At 38.8% G+C, this 22920-nt stretch overlaps 1 protein-coding gene across 2 annotated transcripts in view; it reads right to left on the reverse strand.

Moving 5' to 3' along the window:
* Window positions 1-6448: 6448 nt before the first annotated feature.
* naprt (nicotinate phosphoribosyltransferase) overlaps window positions 6449-22920 on the reverse strand; it is a 35349-nt gene continuing 18877 nt past the window's right edge. The window contains exons 7-13 of one of the 2 annotated variants that reach the window (XM_008120908.3): window positions 16982-17122; window positions 16622-16706; window positions 15299-15379; window positions 13194-13296; window positions 11241-11398; window positions 10871-10978; window positions 6449-6935 (exon numbers count right to left, since the gene is read on the reverse strand). In XM_008120908.3, the coding sequence (XP_008119115.2) occupies window positions 6876-6935; window positions 10871-10978; window positions 11241-11398; window positions 13194-13296; window positions 15299-15379; window positions 16622-16706; window positions 16982-17122 (736 nt within the window). In that variant the 3' untranslated portion in view covers window positions 6449-6875. The remainder of the gene's footprint in view (window positions 6936-10870; window positions 10979-11240; window positions 11399-13193; window positions 13297-15298; window positions 15380-16621; window positions 16707-16981; window positions 17123-22920) is intronic. The other variant, XM_062979923.1, reaches the window with a different exon arrangement.

Consider the following 22920-nt stretch of genomic DNA (forward strand, 5'->3'; position numbering starts at 1 on the left):
AAATAGTGGAGACTATTACAGTCTGGAAGATACTACTGTGGATTATAACAGTTGACTGTACTTATTATTTTTATTGTTGTTGTTAACTCTGAGGTAATATTGTGTGTATATGGTGCTCTGAATTACATAGTGCAACTTATGTTTTGAAACTTTATAGTATTCGCTTATCCTTTTTACATAGAAGGAAGATAGCTCTATACTCAGAGAGGCCTGACTATTTCTGTGGCCTTTGCAAGATGCTCTAATATACACCTCTCTTTTTATGTTTTGAACCTTTATAGTGTTTGTTTATCTCTTCGACATTGTCTACTATAGACATTTGTGTGTATTTATCAAAAAATCAAGATGGGCAGTTAAACTTGTGTACAGTGTAACTCAGGGGTCCCCAAACTAAGGCCCGGGGGCCGGATGCGGCCCTCCAAGGTCATTTACCTGGCCCTTGGCCTCAGTTTTATAATATAATATTTTATATCAGTTTTAATAATATAATATTGTATATACATATAATATTGATAGTAATATTATAATGTAATACAATGTAATACTAATAATAATACCATATAATAATATTAATTATATATTATATATTATATGTAATATTAGTAATAATATTACAGTATAGTGGTATAATTCAATATAGTAATATATAATGCTAATATTGTTCTATGCTACTAATATAATATATTGTATATAGATATAAATTGTAAGCCGCTCTGAGTCCCCTTCGGGGTGAGAAGGACAGGATATAAATGTAGTAAATAAATAAATAAGTACAGTAGAGTCTCACTTATCCAAGCCTCGCTTATCCAAGCCTCTGGATAATCCAAGCCATTTTTGTAGTCAATGTTTTCAATATATCGTGATATTTTGGTGCTAAATTCGTAAATACAGTAATTACAACATAACATTAATGCGTATTGAACTACTTTTTCTGTCAAATTTGTTGTATAACATGAAGTTTTGGTGCTTAATTTGTAAAATCATAACCTAATTTGATGTTTAATAGGCTTTTCCTTAATCCCTCCTTATTATCCAAGATATTCGCTAATCCAAGCTTCTGCCGGCCTGTTTAGCTTGGATAAGTGAGACTCTACTGTAATAAATAAATAATTTTTTGACTTAGGCTCGCCCAAAATTTGAAATGACTCGAAGGCACACAACAACAATAATCCTAAATAACTTGACTATCTTGTTGGCCAGAAGCAGGTCCACACTTCCCATTGAAATCCTGATCGGTTTGTGTTGGTTAAAATTGTTTTTATTTTTAAATATTGTATTTTTCTTTCGTTGTTGTTGTTGTTTTTGCACTACAAATAAGACATATGCAGTGTGCATAGGAATTTGTTCGGGGTTTTTTTTCAAATGATAATTCGGCCCCTCAACAGTCTGAAGGATTGTGGACCGGCCCTCGGATTAAAAAGTTTGAGGACCCTTGGTTTATCATCAAGACGAAAACCCTGTAAAAGTGTTCTGAAGCTGTCAAATGAAATCCCTTGAAGATGTCCAGATTTGAGAGTACTAACAGTTTAAAATTGTAATCAAGTACAAACTGCCCAGAAAAGAAAGAAAGAAAGAAAGCAGGAAGAAGAAACTGCAGACAGAAAAAAAGAAGAGGAAAGAGGAGGAGGAGAAGAAACAGGAGGTAGCACAGGAAAATGAGTTTGTGTTGGTTTGCGGAAGTATAATTGTGAGACCAGAAAAGTGCTGAATCGGTGCAATTGTGGTAATGAAGGAAGATGTGATGTCAATGCAATATGTTCTTGCTAGTGCCAAGAACATGACTGCAGTGGAATAGTAGGATTGTGTGATAAGTTCATAGAGAACGTATAGTGCCCGTATTAAAACAATTGCATGGGCTGTCAGTATGTTTGAAGGCACTTGGTGATGACATCTAAACAGCTTAGGACAACTTGGGACTGTTGAGCCATGGCGGTGAAAGTGGTGCCGAACTGGGTAAAAAGCTATATATAGGGTAAAAAGTCCTGTTCGTCTTCCGTTTTCTACTCTTTGTGGTATTAAACTTGGTTATGGGGCCAGGCTTTTGAATAATAATTGGCAGCGTTAATTATTATCATGCACGCTGAACTCAGTCGACAGACCCAGTTTTGTTTTTTTGGGTTTTTTTAACTGAACACGCCTACCTATATTTTATAATGTTTTTTATTTTATAATGTGTAATCTAATCTCACATATCTACACTGTACATTTTATAATGTGTTTTTATCAGTTATAATTTTTTAACTGTTTTATATTGTACTGTATAATTTTTATATATGTGTTTTATTGTAAGCCGCCCTGAGTCCCCTGTTGGGTGAGAAGGGCGGGATATAAATATTGTAATAAATAAATAAATAAATAAAATCTTCATTTCTTACTTATTTTTCCTTTATTTTCTGGTCTATTTCATAATTTCCATTCTCGGGTTCTCTTTTTCTTTAATCTGCCTTTGCCTTTTTCTTGTATTCTTCTTATTTTTCCCAATCTGTCCTTTTTAATTGCATTTCCTCTGCTTGCTTTCATTAAATATGCTAGCTTGTCCATATCATAAATTTCATTCAGTTTCTCTAACCATTGTTCTCTTGTTGGGGTTTCTTTTTGTTTCCAGTACAGTAGAGTCTCACTTATCCAACATAAACAGGCTGGCAGAATGTTGGATAAGCGAATATGTTGGATAATAAGGAGAGATTAAGAAGAAGCCTATTAAGCATCAAATTAGGTTATGATTTTACAAATTAAGCACCAAAATATCATGTTATACAACAAATTTGACAGAAAAAGTAGTTCATTACACATTAATGCTATGCAGTAATTACAGTATTTACGAATTTAGCACCAAAATATCACAATGTATTGAAAACATTGACTACAAAAATGCATTGGATAATCCAAAACGTTGGATAAGCGAGTCTTGGATAAGTGAGACTCTACTGTATCTAGCAAAGATTATTTTTGTGACTGTCGCTGCATATGTAAAAATGATATCCTCATTCTGATTTAAAAAATTTGCATTCTTCGTTAGTCCAAGTAAAGAAAATTCTGGTTTCACTGGGAATGACTTTTGTAATATTTTTTGTGTTTCTTCATGTATTATTTTCCAAAAGCTTGTCGTTTCTGGGCAGGTCTACCAGATATGGAAATACGTCCCTTCTTGTTTTTTGCATTTCCAGCATTTATTTTGGATATTTTTGTATATCTATCTACAGTAGAATCTCAGTTATCCAAGCCTCGCTTATCCAAGTTTCTGGATTATCCAAGCCATTTTTGTAGTCAATGTTTTCAATATATCGTGATATTTTGGTGCTAAATTCGTAAATACAGTAATTACAACATAACATTGCTGCGTATTAAACTACGTTTTCTGTCAAATTTGTTGTATAACATTTTTACATTTCCAGCATTTATTTTGGATATTTTTGTATATCTATCTACAATAGAATCTCACTTATCCAAGCCTCGCTTATCAAAGTTTCTGGATAATCCAAGCCATTTTTGTAGTCAATGTTTTCAATACATCGTGATATTTTGGTGCTAAATTCGTAAATACAGTAATTACAACATAACATTACTGCGTATTGAACTACTTTCTCTGTCCAATTTGTTGTATAACGATGTTTTGGTGCTTAATTTGTAAAATCATAACCTAATTTGATGTTTAATAGGCTTTTCCTTAATCCCTCCTTATTATCCAAGATATTTGCTTATCCAAGATTCTGCCGGCCCGTTTAGCTTGGATAAGTGAGTACTGTATCTATCTATCTGTCTATCTATCTATCTATCTATCTATCTATCTATCTATCTATCTATCTATCTATCTATCTATCTATCTTTTTACCCTAGTATTACCTACCCATAAATCCGCTTTTCTTCTTTCTCTTTTTCTTTCTTTCTTCTTTTCTCCCCTATTCAACTTCCATCCCAATTTTCCCTCACTTAACACCCCCTTTTAGTTATGTACACAAAAGAAAACTTGAATTAAAATTATTTTTTTAAAAAGTGGTGCCGAACTGCATTCACTCTCCAGTGTAGATGCACCTCTGACCTCAAACACGGGCACTCACTTGAGTGTGGAGATTTTGGTTTCACTACCTGGGCAAGAAAGCAACAGCTGTGTTCTATATAAATAAATAAGTGAAAGTTGTTTGGGAGCCAAAGAAATATGAGAAGGGACGGCTCCACCGTTGGCCTAAAAATAATTGTAAATAAAACAAGTAATAGGAGATGTGCTGGTTCAGCAGAAGGAAGGCCAGGATTTCAAAGGAGTGAACGGGGGGAGTCAAAATGTACGGCATGCAGGGTTGACAATCAGGAATCCGCTATTAATAAGTTTATATTCTACTTGGACACTAAATTAAGTGCAAATTGAGTATCCTTATCCAAAATGTTTGAAGGACCAGAAACATTCTGTATTTCAGATCTCAGAAGGCTTGCAGGTACAGCAGAGTCTCACTTATCCAACATAAACGGGCCGGCAGAACGTTGGATAAGCGAATATGTTGGATAATAAGGAGGCATTAAGGAAAAGCCTATTAAACATCAAAATAGGTTATGATTTTACAAATTATGCACCAAAACATCATGTTATACAACAAATTTGATAGAAAAAGTAGTTCAATATGAAATAATGCTATGTAGTAATTACTGTATTTACGAATTTAGCACCAAAATATCATGATGTATTGAAAACATTGACTACAAAAATGTGTTGGATAATCCAGAACGTTGGATAAGTGAGACTCTACTATACATAGTCTTGGGATGAAACCCAAATTCACTTATGTTTCCTATATAGAGTTGCTTATCCAACCTTCACTTATCCAACATTCTGGATTATCCAACACAGTCTGTCCTTTAGTAGTCAGAAGGTTCTGACTGTGATTGTTTATTTTAACTGAATTGTTTTGTCTTGTTTATTACAATATTTATTTATTACAATATTTATATGGTGCACCTTACCCAGTCTAGTTTTACAACCTCTCCGTTTTAATCCATGTTTTTATTAGTTCTTGTCATTTGTTTTTAATGGCTAATGTTTAAATTTTTATAATTGTGCATGTCTTTTGTCTATTGTTGTGTTTTATATTGCTATTGTTTTGATTCGGGCTTGGCCCCATGTAAGCCGCCCTGAGTCCCCTTTGGGGAGATAGAGGCGGGGTATAAAAATAAAGTTGTTATTATTATTATTATTATTATTATTATTATTTATATCCCGCCCTTTTCACCCAACAGGGGACTCAGAGCGGCTTACAATAAAACACATATATAAAAATTGTACAATGCACTATAAAACAGTTAAAAAATTTTAACTTACATCAGACGACGAGTTTATGTTGTGGTGTTAAGTAATTGTATTGTATTGTATATTGCATATTGTTTTGCACTCACGTTGGAAACCGCCCTGAGTCCCTTCGGGGAGATAGAGAGTTATATAAATAATAATAATAATAATAATAATAATAATTATTATTATTATTATTATCATCAGTGTTTTGTAGTCAATGTTTTCAATACATTGCGATTCTTTGGTGCTAAATTCTTAATTACAGTAATTACTACATAACATTACTGTGTATTGAACTGCTTTTTCTGTTGGTTTGTTGTAAAACATGATGTTTTGGTGCATAATTTGTAAAATCATAATGTAATTTGACATTTAATAGGCTTTTCCTTAATCCCTCCTTATTATCCAGCATTTTCACTTATCCAACGTTCTGCCAGCCTGTTTATGTTTGGTAAGAGAGACTCTACAGTATATCTTGTAAGTTATTAATTTATTGTTTATGATTTAGATAATTGTGTATTTGTGTTAGTTGTTTTATTATGTCTTGTTGAATGTGTATTTTATGCAAATTCTGTTTTTAATTCACAGTGTGCCATTTTGAGTCCCACCCATGGGAGTAAAGCGGGATAAAAATGAATAAATAATAATAATAATAATAAATCTGCATCCTGAAACTGGATTATGTGGCAGTGTAGATCCAGCCATAGTCCTCAAAGCAAACATTAAAAGACATTAATATTAAAAACAGAGTGGAAGTCTTTTATGTAGATATATGTGTGTGTGTGTGTATAGATATGTGTGTGTACATGTATATGTATGTATATATACACACACACACACACACACACATATAATTTTTATTTTAAAAATATTTTTATAGTTTTCCTTATTCTTTCTTTCCTTCTTCTCTCTTTCCTATTTCTTGATTTAGTTTTTATCTTTTTCACTGGTTGGCACATGGTTCTTTATGTGTTGTTGCTTCATTTGTTGTCTGGTCTGTCTCTATATTTGTGTATCACAATTTCAGAAAAGCACCAATAAAAATATTTTTTTTTAAAAAAAAAGAAAACAGAGTGGAAGTGATATAGTAAAATCCAGAATAAGGGATTATCTTGATTTAATTTTTATAGTTTCCTGTACCGTATTAGAATTATTAGAATTACAGAACTATTATAAATTAGAATTTATGTTTATTAAAATGAATCTCCAAAACAATATATACCCTATATTAAAAATGAGTCTGTGGTAGAGAGGGCAAAAGGTATTAATGCAAAAGAACATCCAAGCAAGGAGAGGATGCAGCAGTTTGCTTTTCCCTTGGCCTACTGGGAATTGCAAGATTGCAAAATTGGAAGATGGAATGAGAAACTGGAACATTTTAAAAGCATCTGCAAAAGCAGGATAACGAAGGATTAATAGGGATTGTCCCTGCCAAATTGGGACAACGGGGGGATAGGAAAATACTGTTTGCTTCTTCTCAGAAACACATAAAATCTAGTGTCAATATAAGGCACAAAGAAGGGACCGATGGCGCCAGGAAGATTCAGTGCGTTGGCTCACATCCGTTTCTGCCTTTGGACAAAAGGGTTTGCGTGAATTATGAGCCGTTGCTCTGGAGGCTGGTGAGCAGCGAGTACAGCTTTTCGGTCACAGCAACCTGAGAAAAGTTAAAAAATAATATGATATGAGCTGGCCAATGACCGTAATAAAGTTTATTTATTAAGTTAAAAAATGTTGTGAATCAAGCAAATCTCAAACAATTGGGAACATCCCTTTAAAACAAAGAATAAAAGCGACACTTCACTTCACTTTATTTCTTAATTAGTCACTCTCCACCAGAGTGTTCTGAGCGACTTACAATTTAAATATCATTCTACAATATAAAAACATTCAACATAAAAACATTCAACCTAAAAACATTCAACAGTGACTATTTGGCAAATTAGATCTGATTTACTTAAATGCACAACTAAACAGCCAAGTCTTGAGCGCATCACGTTAAAAAAACCCCTTTCTTGTAAAACAATACTTAAGGTGGAATCATAGCACTATTGAATAAAAAGATCCCAATCACTTCTAGTTAAATTTATGTCAGCTCTTACACACATATGCATGCTGATATAAGACAATGGGAGTTGCAATACTATACATCTGGAGGGTGCCAGATTGGGGGAAGAAATCTAATTTCACAATGCACAAGAATATCGTATGTAATTGATTTTACCCTCATGCTTTGAGCTAATTTGTGCACAACTATACTTTCTTAGCTATTACTTATGTGTGTGTGTGTGTGTGTGTGTGTGTGTGTGTGTGTGTGTGTATATATATATATATATATATATATATATATATATAATACATAAGTTGGAATGTTGAATTGCCTCGGTCTCTGTCTATATGTGTTTGTTTATACCCTGTTTCCCCGAAAATAAGACATCCCCAGAAAATAAGACCTAGTAGAGGTTTGCTGTATTGCTAAATATAAGGCCTCCCCCAAAAGTAAGACCTAGAAAAGTTTTTGTTTGGAAGCATGCAGGATCGGTAAATGTACATACCATAGATTGTTGTAAATGGAAATAAAGGTAGTAACAAGAAATAATAATAATAATACAGTAGAGTCTCACTTATCCAAGCTAAATGGGCCGGCAGAAGCTTGGATAAGCGAATATCTTGGATAATAAGGAGGGATTAAGGAAAAGCCTATTAACCATCAAATTAGGTTATGATTTTACAAATTAAGCACCAAAACATCATGTTACACAACAAATTTGACAGAAAAAGTAGTTCAATACGCAGTAATGCTATGTTGTAATTACTGTATTTACGAATTTAGCACGAAAATATCATGATATATTGAAAACATTGACTACAAAAATGGCTTGGATAATCCAGAGGCTTGGATAAGCGAGGCTTGGATAAGTGAGACTCTACTGTAATAATAATAATAATAATAATAATAATAATAATAATAATAATAATAATAATAATAATATAACTTTATTCTTGTATCCCACCTCCATCTCCCAGAAGGGACTCAGGGCAGCTTACACAGGGACAAGCCCAACAACAACATAAATTTACATACAAACAGAAATTTAAAACAGTATAGGAATAAAATATAATATAGAAATTCTTGAAAGGCTTCACAGTTTGGTTACACTGGTTTGTGATGACAACTACTGTACAGTAGAGAATAAATTTTTCATTTTTTAAAAATTCAACCATAAATGTGAATTCTTTTTTGTGGAAAAATAAGACATCCCCTGAAAATAAGACCTAGCGCCTCTTTGGGAGCAAAAATTAATATAAGACACTGTCTTATTTTCGGGGAAACAGGGTATGTGTCGTGTGTCTAATGGCATTGAATGTTTTCCATGTATATGTGCATTGAGATCCACCCTGAGTCCCCTTTGGGGTGAGAAGAAAAGGTGGAATATAAATACTGTAAATAAATAAATAAATAAATAAATAAATAAATAAATAAATGTCTTTAAGTCACTGTTGACTTATGGTGACCCCAATAAATTTTATAGTGTTTTCTCAAACGTGGAATACTTGGAGGTGGTTTTTCCCGTTCCTTCCTCTGAAATAATAATAATGGGTTGCTGTGACCTTTCTGGGCTGTGTGGCCATGTTCCAGAAGCATTCTCTTCTGACGTTCCGCCCACATCTATGGCAGGCATCCTCAGAGGTTGTGAGGTACATCACAACCTCTGAGAATGCCTGCCACAGATGTGGGCGAAACGTCAGGAGAGAGTACTTCTGGAACATGGTCATACAGCCCGGAAAACACACAACAACCCAATAATAATATGGTAATCATTGGTGGTCTCCCATCCAACCACTAACCATGTCCAACCCTGCTTAGCTTCAAAGAGGAGATGAGAATTGGTGCCTTTAGGGTCCTAAGTTCAATACAGTAGCATAGAAAAGCCTTTCTCCTTTTAATATTCTGTTCCAAAAGATTATTACTGGAATGTGTGTGTGTTTGAAATAATAATAATAATAATAATAATAATAATAATAATAACAACAACAACAACAACAACAACAACAACAACAACAACAACAATAATAATAATAATAATAATAATAAAGGCTCTTTTCTCAAAGTCAGTATATTTGCTTTCAGGTCACCTGTTGATTTATAACAACAGGTGACCGGAAAGCAAATATACTGAATTTAATGGGGTTTTCTTGTGCAAGGAATCCCAATGTGGTTTTGCAAGTTCCTTCCTCTGAAATATTACCTATAGCTTTATAACTCACTAGCTATGCCCGGCCACACGTTGCTGTGGCTTATGGGAATGCTTTGTTGGCCAGGTGGAATAGCAGTGAACAGCCTTGCAGCCTCAAAACCCTGGCTGTACCCCGGCACCATTGTGGCCGAGGGGGTTGCTAGGAGACGAAGTGGATCAGGGCCTAAAGGGGACAGTGTCTACCCTTCTGACCAGCAACCAGGGTTGAAAACGGCTCTTCCTCGTTCTCTAATTTGGACTTTATTTTCCCATGTTTTTTGTTTGAAAGACATAGATTGGATGACAATGTCTTTTGTGGCCAAATTTGGTTTGATTTGGTTCAGTGGTTTTGTTGTTTACTCAGTCCTACAAACGTAGATTACATTTTTATATATATAGATTAGTGGCCTTCCACGCACGGACTAACTAGAGCTCAGAGCTGACCCTGCTAAGCTTCCACACTGCCATATAAACCAGATTTTCAGAGCAGATAATCCACATTATCTGGGATTTTCAGATTTTCAGAGCAGTCCCCGTCGGGGTGAGAAGGGCGGAATATAAATGCTGTAAATAAAATAAATAAATAAATAAATAATCCACAACCCCGGGCCGGGCTGTGGCGCAGCTGGCTAGTAACCAGCTGCAATAAATCACTACTGACCGAGAGGTCATGAGTTTGAAGCCCGGGTCGGGTTAAGCCCCCGACCATTAAATAGCCCAGCTTGCTGTTGACCTATGCAGCTCCGAAATACAGTTGCATCTGTCAAGTAGGGAAATTTAGGTACGCTTTATGCGGGAGGCTAATTTAACTAATTTACAACACCATAAAACTGCCAGCAAAATACGAGGAAAGGAATGAGGAAGTACAGCCACTAGTGGACGGTGAAGCAACAGCTCCCCCTGTGGCCGGAATCGTGAAGCTGGAAAAAAATGTTAAATGCCTCTGTGTCTGTCTATATATGTTGTTTGTCTGTTGGCATTGAATGTTTGCCATATATGTGTTCATTGTAATCCGCCCTGAGTCCCCTTCGGGGTAAGAAAGAAGGGCGGAATATAAATACTGTAAATAAATAAATAAATAAATAAATAAATTATACGAGTCTACACTGTCATATAATCCAGTTCAAAGCAGATGATCTGGATTTTATATGGCCTTGGTTGGAAGGTACCCCAAAGGGCCACCTATTTTGACCCCATTCCATGCAGAAATGAGGACTTAAATCATTTGCAAGAGATAGGCCTTCAGTCTTCGTTGAAAGACCTTCAAAGAGGTAAGAGTCGGTACATGCAAAAACTAATGAAAAATTGGGATTCAAAAGGGCAGCCAATCCAGATAAAGACATCTAGTCCATACCTGGTAGGGCTCTGGATCCTGGAGTCTCTTATGGATAGGGTTGAGTTTATCTAAGGAGGCTTGGGCATGAGCCTTGGTCTCTGCAAGGCTGGGGAGAGGCTGGCAAACCTTCAGGGAGGGAAAGGAAGAGAAGAAGAAAAGTTACAAAACTTATTCGATCCAGAGCAAGAACCAGTGGGGTCACTGCGGTGCATCTATACCAGGCATGGGCCAACTTGGGCCTTCCCTCCAGGTGTTTTGGACTTCAACTCCCGCAATTCCTAACAGCCGGTAGGCTGTTAGGAATTGCGGGAGTTGAAGTCCAAAACACCTGGAGGGAAGGCCCAAGTTGGCCCATGCCTGATCTATACCTATGAATTTTGCTCCCCACCTGCCCATCTTTGAAGTACAACTGGTGCAAGGTTTCTACTGCGGCTGGAGTCACTTTCCCGGCTTCTTTAGTTCTTCCCAACGGCCGGAACGTGATCTCTTGGCCGGCCTTCGGAGGAGGCTCTTTTTCCAGTGCCATCAGGTCCATGCAAGGGAATCCTGCCAAATACAAGGGGACGCTAGTGTGACCAAAAGCATGGACTGTTCAGGAGTTTCTATAGGCAGGAGGAGTGCCCTGCAGCATCATGATGCGTGCAATTCTACAATAAAGGCTCCAGCTCCACTGTAGAATTAATGGAGTAATACACCACTTTAAATAATAATAATAACAACAACAACAACAACAATAATAATAATAATATAATGGACCACCTCCCAGCAGCAAAGAACTGGTGGGATCACAAACCTGCAAAAGTATTGGAAAATGAGCACGCAAAGATACTGTGGGACTTCCGAATCCAGACTGACAAAGTTCTGGAACACAACACACCAGACATCACAGTTGTGGAAAAGAACAAGGTTTGGATCATTGATGTTGCCATCCCAGGTGACAGTTGCATAGATGAAAAACAACAGGAAAAACTCAGCCGCTATCAGGACCTCAAGATTGAACTTTAAAGACTCTGGCAGAAACCAGTACAGGTGGTCCCGGTGGTGATGGGCACACTGGGTGCTGTGCCAAAAGATCTCAGCCGGCATTTGGAAACAATAGACATTGACAAAATCACCATCTGCCAACTGCAAAAGGCCTCCCTACTGGGATCTGCACACATCATCAGAAAATACATCACACAGTCCTAGACACTTGGGAAGTGTTCGACTTGTGGTTTTGCGAAACGAAATCCAGCATATCTATCTTGTTTGCTGTGCCATACAACGTCGTTGTGTTGATAATAATATAATGGACAGAAAAACAAGAAAACTCATGACCATTCATCATTCCCTGCACCCTCGCAGTGATGTTGACCGGCTATATCTGCCTAGAAGATCAGGGGGCAGAGGACTCTTACAAGTCAAACAAGCAGTCAAAGAAGAAGAACATGCCCTGGCAGAATATGTCAAGCAAAGTGAAGAACCTGTTTTGATTGGAGTCAAAAATCAGAAACTCCTCAAAAGCACAGCAGACAAAAAACCAGTACAAGAAAACCGCACTACAAACTAGAGCTGACAGCTGGCACAACAAAACATTGCATGGAAAGTTCCTTGACAAAACTGAAGGAAAAGCTGATAAGGAGAAGACCTGGCTCTGGCTCACAAATGGGACCTTGAAGAAGGAGACAGAAGGCCTGATCCTTGCAGCCCAGGAGCAAGCCATGAGAATGAATGCAATTAAGGCCAAGGCCGAAAAATCAGCCGATGACCCAAAATGCAGGCTGTGCAAGAAAGCTGACGAAACCATGGATCATATCCTCAGCTGTTGTAAGAAAATCGCACAGACGGACTACAAACAGAGGCACAACTCTGTGGCCCAAATGATTCATTGGAACTTATGCCTCAAGTGCCACCTCCCAGCAGGAAAGAACTGGTGGGATCACAAACCTGCAAAAGTATTGGAAAATGAGCTGGTATTTGGAAACAATAAACATAGCCAAAATTATGTTGTTGTTGTTGTTATTATTATTATTATTACTATTATTATTAAACACTTGGGAAGTGTTTGACTTGTGACTTTGTGATACAAAATCCAGCATATATATCTCGTTTGCTGTGTCACACTATGTTTTTGTGTCTCTAATAATAATAGGCTGATTCGAAAGTGACCTAAGTGTAGATGTGTCCCACAATAGTCTTTGGCCACAAGACTGGCTAGCCAACAGTTCTTGTGTCCTATGGTCATGGAGAACGGAAGCCATAGAAAGTATCTCATCGCAGCCATGGGGAGCAGAAAATACGGCAGTGGGATGTGAGGACATAAGGGAGTTCTGTACGTGCAAAAGGGGCTCCCGTATCTCACCAGCCGCATCCCACAGCCTATAGACCACCTTGCTTCCAGGGAGGGTCATCTTCTCCTTGTCTTCCGTCACCTTCAGCCTCGGGCAGCCATTCACTTCCACCAGCTAAGGAGGGAGGGACAAGGTGGTTAGGGATTTATTTAATTCATTTATTTACAGTATTTATATTCCGCCCTTCTCACCCCAAAGGGGACTCAGGGCGGATTACAATGAACACATATATGGCAAACATTCAATGCCAACAGACAAACAACATACATTAGACAGACTCAGAGGCATTTTTAACATTCTTCCAGCTTCACGATTCCGGCCACAGGGGGAGCTGTTGCTTCAACGTCCAGTAGTGGCTGTACTTCCTCATTCCTTTCCTCGTGTTTTGCTGGCAGTTTTATGGTGTTGTAAATTAGCCTCCCGCATAAAGCGTCCCTAAATTTCCCTAATTGACAGGTGCAACTGTCTTTCGGGGCTGCATAGGTCAACAGCAAGCCGGGGCTATTAATGGTCGGAGGCTTAACCCGACCCGGGCTTCGAACTCATGACCTCTCGGTCAGTAGTGATTTATAGCAGCTGGTTACTAGCCAGCTGCGCCACATCCCGGCCCTAAGGATGGAAGTAGCCTGACTTTCCTGGTCTGGAGCCAAACTACACGCCCTATCATCCCCTTTTGAAGGTCAGGAATTGTTTGGTTTAGGGAAACCCATTGCAAATTATGTCATTTGTCCAGGTGTTAATGAACTAAAAGTTTCAATACTTCTTGCCATTTGTGGGAAGGTTGCGAGTTACTATGGAACTTGGAAACAGTCCATGTGAAAAGGATCTACACTTCTATATAATCCATATTATCAAATAAGATCATCCATACTATCTGCCTTGAACTGTATTATATGAGTCTAAACTGCCATATAATCCAGTTCAAAGCAGATAGTCTGGATTTTATATGGCAGTGTAGAAGGGGCCTTAGTAGACCATAAGATGAACATGAGCCAACAGTGTGATACAGCAACTAAAAAAGCCAATGTGATTCTAGGCTGCATCAATGGAAATATAATGTTTAGACTAGAGCAAGGGAAGTCATAGATTGGATCTACACTGCCATATAATGCAGTTTGAAACTACATTACATAGTCAGTGTAAACTCATATCATGCAGTTCAATACAGTGTAGATGCAGCCATAGTCACACTCACTTCTGCTCTGCTCAGACTTCACTTGGAATAATAACCCTGTGTCCAGGTCTGGGCAAAGCAATTCAAGGTTATTCCTAAGCTCTACATTCTTTACAACCACATGGCACTTCACACTCTGCTTGCTGTGAGCTGAATTCTCAACTATAAGTGTCATTATAAAGATTGAACTTTGGATCATTGCCTCCTAAGCTCTAAGTTCTTTACAACCGCATGGCACTTCACGCTCTGCTTGCTGTGAGCTGAATGCTCAACCATAAGTGTAATTATAAAGATTATACTCTGGATCATTGCCTCCTAAGCTCTAAATTCTTTACAGCTACATGGCATTTCACGCTCTGCTTGCTGTGAGCTGAATGCTTAACCATAAGTGTCATTATAAAGATTATACTCTGGATCATTGCCTCCTAAATTCTAAATTCTTTACAAGCACATGGCATTTCACGCTCTGCTTGCTGTGAGCTGAATGCTTAACCATAAGTGTCATTATAAAGATTATACTCTGGATCATTGCCTCCTAAATTCTAAATTCTTTACAAGCACATGGCATTTCACGCTCTGCTTGCTGTGAGCTGAATGCTCAACCATAAGTGTAATTATAAAGATTATACTCTGGATCATTGCCTCCTAAATTCTAAATTCTTTACAAGCACATGGCATTTCACGCTCTGCTTGCTGTGAGCTGAATGCTCAACTACAAGTGTAATGATAAAGATTATACTCTGCATCATTGCCTCCTAAATTCTAAATTCTTTACAAGCACATGGCATTTCACGCTCTGCTTGCTGTGAGCTGAATGCTCAACTATAAGTATCCCGAGTTTGCATATTTTGGATGCTCTGCTGTTTGGGGAGTTTTCCCTAACAGAAAATCCAAACATCTTGCGTTCTGGACCAAAACCACATAATTGATAACAGTGTTTACCTTGTAGACGCAACCAAGAGTAGGCTGAAGGGGGCATGTCACAAGGTGGGTCCCAACGCCGATCATGTCAATCTCATTCCCCTGGCAGGGTCACAACAAGACAGCAACCTGAGTCATTCGTGACTAATGCTGGCATCATCATGGATTCAACCAAACATTTACACTGGGCAGTGAATAGCAGTTTGATATGGATTTTGCCGTCACAGTTTCATCATGGGGTTTGGAGTTGAGGAGGGCCATACATTTTTTCTGCTTAGGCATGCTCAGAATTTAAAAAAATCTACGAGGGTTGAATGAAAAGTAATGCCTCCACCTTCATTACTTGGGATTGGATGGGAATATTTTAATAAATTAAACACAGAAATAATCCTTAGAATGTGCTCTTTAACTACCACTATTCCCTTTTCCACATCATCAGCAGACCATTGGATACATTTCTGCCAACGATGAACAAGTTTTCTGAAGCCGTCACGGAAGAAGTCAACACTCTGTTTCCGCAACCGGCGTCTTACAGGACCCATCGTGCACAAATCTTCCGATAGCCAAGCAAAGCCATAATGTGACCCACACGTTCTTGTGAAATGCCAATGATGCTTGAAATTTCTCTCTGAGTGATATGACGATCGTCCTGAATCCACCTGTCAACCTTTTGCTTGTGAAACTCGGTGGTTGCTGTCACAGGACGTCCAACTCCTCCTCTTTAAACTTACTTGCCCAATAACGCGCAGGACTCACATCAACACAATCACCATACACAGCTTGCATTCTCTGATGAATCTCCTTTGGGGTGACACCTTCTGCGATCAAGAATTTAATGACTGCACGTTGCTTAAGTTGCCTTGACCGACCGTCTGCGCAGGGTTCCATACTTTGCACTTTAACAACACAACTGTTCAATGCTAAGGCTTCCCACCAAATGGAACTAACTGTAGAGGAGAGTCTACTGAACAAGCCAATACCTGCCACATACCAGGACTGCCATCTGTTGAGGAGTTACGAAGGTGGAGGCATTACTTTTCATTCAACCCTTATATACACTAACAGAAATTTCAGATCTCCAAGTGCTGCACATTGGAAAGATCCCTGTTGCAAAGCAGTCTAAACAGTGTTAACTAAATGGACCAACAGACCCACCCAGTTTAAGAAAGTTTCCTGTGGCTCCTATCAGTGATCTCCAGATGTTAAGAACCGATCATGGACACCGATGACGTGGTTTAGAAGGCTTTTGGGAAAACCTAAGGTTTGTGGAAGTATACATGATAGTGGCAGGGTGCTTTATCTGCCCTTATGGCTATCTGTCTTGAGGGCTTTGATTGTACGTACTTCGGCAGCGAGTTCCTCGAGGCTCTGTTCGCTGACATCATTACTCACAGCGATGGGAATGTTTTCAAACCAAGGGACCTGAAAGCTGGGAGATAAGGGATTGGGGTTAAAAAGGAGGAAACGCCTTTAACACAGCCCTGTGTTATCAGTGTCCACAACCCACAACCTTGGCAGAAGGAGGGCATTTCTGATCTCGATTTCCACCAAGTTCCACCGGCTGTTAGAAATGGTGGGAGTTGAAGTCCAAAACACCCAGAGAGCCAAAGTTTGACCATGCCTGATATAGAAGCATCTCCAAGATACATAATGTTGTTGTTATTGTTGCCAAGTCAACCTGGATAATTGTGGCTCAAGACTCACTGCTTGCTGCAAATCCGGAAAACACGCCGTATCTCGACGGACTGCTTGGCCAAGTCCCCACTGTCCAGGCGCAACCCAATGGCTCGATATCCCAACTCATTCAGAGCCAAGGCAACAGCACAGAAGTTTGGGATGCCACTCCTGTGGATGGTGGGAAAAAAACACAATGGCATTACTAGCATAGTGTCCTGTTTTGTCTTTCAAGAACAGCCTTAAAACACTGTGGTAAGTAAATGAAAACTGCTTTACTTCAGCAAAACATAAAGTACATCACACTCAGTGGAATAATGCAAAAGGAAGCAAGGAAGTCTTAGGGCAAGCACAGTTCTTAGTCTCTGATAAATTCCTAAATCAAATAGCAGTCTTACTTCAGACAATGAAACAGCAATAAATCCTTAGGAGCAGTTTCCCAGATTCAGACTTGAAGCAGGCAAAAGAGGAACGAAGGCTTAGGCTTTAGAGTCACTTTGTTACCAACAAGAGCTGGCTGCACCTTCTTCTGCTTTATAGCCCTGAGTCCCCTCACAGCTGTTAGGACAGTTCCCAATTACTCAGCTGCATTTCTGGCAGCTATTGTAGCTGAATGACGTCTCTGCTCTGTTTCCTTTCGCCTCTTGTGAAATGTGGGTGTGGTGATGTGGGAAGGGAAGGATCTTTTGATTAATTATTTTATTATATATATAACTATATCCGCTGCCACCAATGGTGGAGATCTCAGGCAGAGGAGAATTTCTTTTCTTTATTCTTGTTCTTATTCACTTTAGATGGTAGCGTTACTTAGTTTTGAATATAGGTGACAGAGACTTGGATATTGAAGAACAAAAACAAGTTTATTTCAGGCACAGAGCTTAGTGGTTACAGTAACTTCTTTAAAGGCACTTAGATAATGGTTTCAAAGCTATGAACTGATCACTTTGGATCTAACTGGGATTACTTCCCCTTACCACTCAGACTCTACAAATACAACCTAAACAAGTCTCCTAACTTGCTTAATTCAACACCACTAGAGATCTGAGTTTCCCTGGTATCCCTAACTTGGAACCAGTGTCTTCCCTGTGACTAAAAATCACAGACTAAACTGTTTTTATAACATTCCCTCTCTTTCCTCCAAACGGCGGTTGGCTCCGCCTTCGTTACTATGGCAACCTGCCTCAGAATGCTGAGCTGGTTACCATCCCCCACGCACTGGTAACTAATTTTAACTAATTTTAAACATAATTAAACATGACTTTTAAAACAAAATTAAACAAACATGACATCTATAAATCAAAATAAAAACACACTTCTTTACAGTGGGTATTTGCAGAATCTCCTTCTCCGATTCCAACTGCCCCTCTGATTCATGAACACTTTCCTGCTCTCCTTCCTCTTCTGAAGAAGAGGGATCCCTAACACAGAGCCCACTTTCATCTTTTGGAGAATTATGATATTTGGAAAGGCATGACCTTGTTAGAAATCATAACCATTTAGAAAACGCATGCCATGACCTTTTGAGAAATTGAAATTCCTATAACCTTTTGGAAAATGGCATTCATTACCATTTGGGAAAATCAGGAATCGCCCTGAGAAGAGTTAAAAACTCATTTGAGTCAACATTCTCCTTATTGGTAAATATCCATTAGTATTCATGCAAGGCAGTTAGGTTTCTCAGCTGTTAAACAGATATACCTTGATATCTCTTTGGATTGTTAGGGACAAAGATATGCCAAGGCACAGAACACACGTATATAGCAGAGTTTCAGAAGTGTTATTTCAGTTGTCCAAAAACATCTACTGTCCCTTAAAACATCTTGGACAAAATAAGGTAGACTTCTTTAAAAATACCACAGTTGGTTGACTCACAAACTTCATTTATTCAGCATACAGGTATATTTCATATCAGTCCAGTTACAGATAGAATTTGAAGTAGTTTCTCTGGGCAGATAACACAGGGCATCTTTCTCATAACCAAAAGTCTAAAGCATCTCTCTGTTCTGAGAGTCAAATAGAGTGTCATAGATTTGGTTCTCTAAAGCATTCTGGTTTTTTAAAAATACTTTTTTATTAAAGCTTTTACATAGTTGCCTTGCCTCTGTTTATGCACTGTCTGTCTTTGTTGTCAATTGTATAACAGCACTGAATGTTTGCCATATATCTCCCCTGTAATCCCCTCTGAGTCCCCTCAGGGAGATAAAGTGGAATATAAATAAACAATATTATTGTTATATTATTTGCATAATGATAGCCCGGCTGTTGTTTCATGGAGGTATCCTCTGTTTGGGAGGTGTTAACCTACTACTTTATACAAAACACTCACGCAATAGGAATAGGTGGGGAGGGGGGGAGGAAGAACTTCATGGGGTCACAAGACTTGGGGTTCTTCAGGAAAATTAGGGCCCGAGTTCGGGTTCTGTGGAGAGAAAAAAGTCTTCTGGAAGGTTCAATGACCGAAGCAGTTTGGGAACTGCTGACCTAGAGTTTCTTGTTCATAGCTCAAGTGGAATAGTAATCCCTCCATATTTGCAAGTCTGATTATTCACAAATTTGATTGAAATTTATTTATTTATTTATTTACAGTATTTATATTCTGCCCTTCTCACCCCGAAGGGGACTCAGGGCGGATTACAATGAACACATATATGGCAAACATTCAATGCCAATAGACAAGCAACATACAGTATAGACAGACACAGAGGCATTTAACATTTTTCCAGCTTCATGATTCTGGCCACAGGGGGAGCTATTGCTTCACCGTCCACTACTGGCTGTACTTCCTCATTCCTTTCCTCGTGTTTTGCTGGCAGTTTTATGGTGTTGTAAATTAGTTAAATTAGCCTCCCGCATAAGGCGTACCTAAATTTCCCTACTTGACAGATGCAACTGTCTTTCGGGGCTGCATAGGTCAACAGCAAGCCGGGCTATTTAATGGTCGGGGGCTTAACCCGACCTGGGCTTTGAACTCATGACCTCTCGGTCAGTAGTGATTTATTGCAGCTGGTTACTAGCCAGCTGCGCCACAGCCCGGCCCCTTTAAGACTCTCTAACCTTCAGCGGGACTATATGGTCAATGAGTTATGCTGGAGGAGCTAGAGAATTCTGGAACGAACAATTTTCTGGTAGGCGTCAACTGTAGAGTTATGTTGGAGGAGTTGGTCTTGGTTTCCCATTTTTCTTTCCTAGTCTCCACTTATTATTCAAATGCCCAGAACTATTTGCACTGTTTCTTTGGGGATTTTTCCAATTTGGGTTCCTTTGAAACAAAACACCCTGTACTTTTGTAAACTTCTGCCTTCACCAAAGCCGGGATCCCTAGTTTTGGCGCTGATTTTGCCAGCGCTCCGTAACTGAGTTTGCCATTGAAATGCTTTGACAAACTACTATTTTGCCTTGTTCTTTTGGCAGCGGTGCCTATGGTAAGCAAAGGCTGCCAACCCAGCTCCCCAGCAGCTTTCTTTGAAGGGCACAAAACAGAAATTGAAGCAGGTTCCGGCATCGCTGCTTAGTAATCCATTCAGGGTTGCAAGGAAGAGGTGCCGAACAAAGGTTAATGGTTTGGTTTGCCAATGCACAACCTTTTCCCACCAGCTCCCTTTCCCTGCTTGGCATAAAATCCCTTGTTTTTTCTCTTTCACTGAACAACCGAGAGATGTAGAACTTTATGGCAGTTTCCCAAGGAAAAGGAGTCTGTCTGTTGGTCTGCCTGCTTCTCTCGCATTACTCATTTGATCCATATGAAACCCAAAGCAACTTAGAGTATAAGGTTAAAACTATTGGAATTCAACCCCACACCACCCAAGTCTGTAGTCCTCAATGAGGAATAGTTAGTTAGCTTAGAATAGTCTGAGGAAAAACCCTTCAGTTATAATCATCATCATCATCATCAGGGGGCAGAGGACTCTTACAAGTAAAACAAGCAGTCAAAGAAGAAGAACATGCCCTGGCAGAATATGTAAAGCAAAGTGAAGAACCTGCTTTGATAGAAGTCAAAAATCAGAAACTCCTCAAAGCACAGCAGACAAAAAACCAGTACAAGAAAACCGCACTACAAACTAGAGCTGACAGCTGGCACAACAAAACATTGCATGGAAAGGTCCTTGACAAAATTGAAGGAAAAGCTGATAAGAAGAAGACCTGGCTCTGGCTCACGAATGGGACCCTGAAGAAGGAGACAGGAGGCCTGATCTTTGCAGCCCAGGAGCAAGACATCAGGACAAAGGCAATTCAGGCCAAGATCGAAAAATCAGCTGATGACCCAAAATGCAGACTGTGCAAGGAAACCGACGAAACCATTGATAATATCCTCAGCTGTTGTAAGAAAATTGCACAGACAGACTACAAACAGAGGCACAACTGTGTGGCCCAAATGATTCATTGGAACGTATGCCTCAAGTCCCACCTCCCAGCAGCAAAGAACTGGTGGGATCACAAACCTGCAAAAGTCTTGGAAAATGAGCACGCAAAGATACTATGGGACTTCCGAATCCAGACTGACAAAGTGCTGGAACACAACACACCAGACATCACAGTTGTGGAAAAGAACAAGGTTTGGATCATTGATGTCGCCATCCCAGGTGACAGTCGCATTGACGAAAAACAACAGAAAAAAATCAGCCGCTATCAGGACCTCAAGATTGAACTTCAAAGACTCTGGCAGAAACCAGTGCAGGTGGTCCCGGTGGTGATGGGCACACTGGGTGCCGTGCCAAAAGATCTCAGCCGGCATTTGGAAACAATAGACATTGACAAAATCACGATCTGCCAGCTGCAAAAGGCCACCCTACTGGGATCTGCACGCATCATCCGAAAATACATCACACAGTCCTAGACACTTGGGAAGTGTTCGACTTGTAATTTTATGATATGAAATCCAGCATATCTATCTTGTTTGCTGTGTCATAAAATAATAATAATAATAATAATAATAATAATAATAATAATAATAATAATAATATTTTATTTTTATACCCCGCCTCCATCTCCCCGAAAGGACTCGGGGCGGCTTACATGAGGGCAAGCCCGGATAAAACAGCAAACCAAAATAAAATAACATCAGAAAAAAACAGACAGAAATTAAATTAACACTCTAAACATTATATATATATATATATACAAGCACACACAATCAAAGTAAAAACATGGGTTTGGCACCTTCTCCTCTCGTTCTGCTGTCATTCTGATTGTTTGTGTAGAATTGATGTTTTGCAGGTGCATGCCTTTTGTCTTTGACTTTCTACTTTTATATCTTGGTGTGTGCTGTGTGTATTGAGATCCCTCTCTGCTTGTGTGTTAGAGAGATGTAATGTTTGGAGATTTTCCCCCTCTCTTTGAAACCCTAGAAGAGATGGAGTTATAGAGTAGCTAGGACCCAGTTATTTACTATTAAGAAATGTAGATATTGTGCTTGTAAATAAACCTCTTGTAATCTTCAATACTGAACTCTACAGATTTGCATCCTAAGCAGTCACAGGGAACTTCACGCTCTGCTTGCTGTGAGCTGAATGCTCAACTATCAGTATCCTGGTTGCATTTTGGATGGTCTGCTGTGTTTTTGTGAGTTTTTCCTAGCAAAATCCTAACAGAAACAACACACAACTAAACAATAAGGTACTGTGGAGATGTGGCAGGGAGGAATCTTTATATCCCACCGCTGCCATCAAATGTGGAGATGTGGGGTAGAGGAGGAATCTTTTTATTAATTATATTATTATATATTTAACTATATCCGCTGCCACCAATATAAATATGTTTTATTTAACCGCGGCCACCAATTGTGGAGATGTCAGGCAGAGGGGAATTTATCTTCTTTATTCTTCTTATTTACTTTTGATGGTATCGTAAATTGGTTTTGAATATATGTGACAGAGACTTGGATATGGAAGAACAAAAAAAATAAGTTTATTTCAGGAACAGAGCTTGGTGGTTACAATATTACTTCTTAGAGTTAAACTTTCTTAATCAGT

This window comes from Anolis carolinensis, chromosome 4, assembly GCF_035594765.1.
Source record: "Anolis carolinensis isolate JA03-04 chromosome 4, rAnoCar3.1.pri, whole genome shotgun sequence".
Classification (NCBI taxonomy): Eukaryota; Metazoa; Chordata; class Lepidosauria; order Squamata; family Dactyloidae; genus Anolis; species Anolis carolinensis.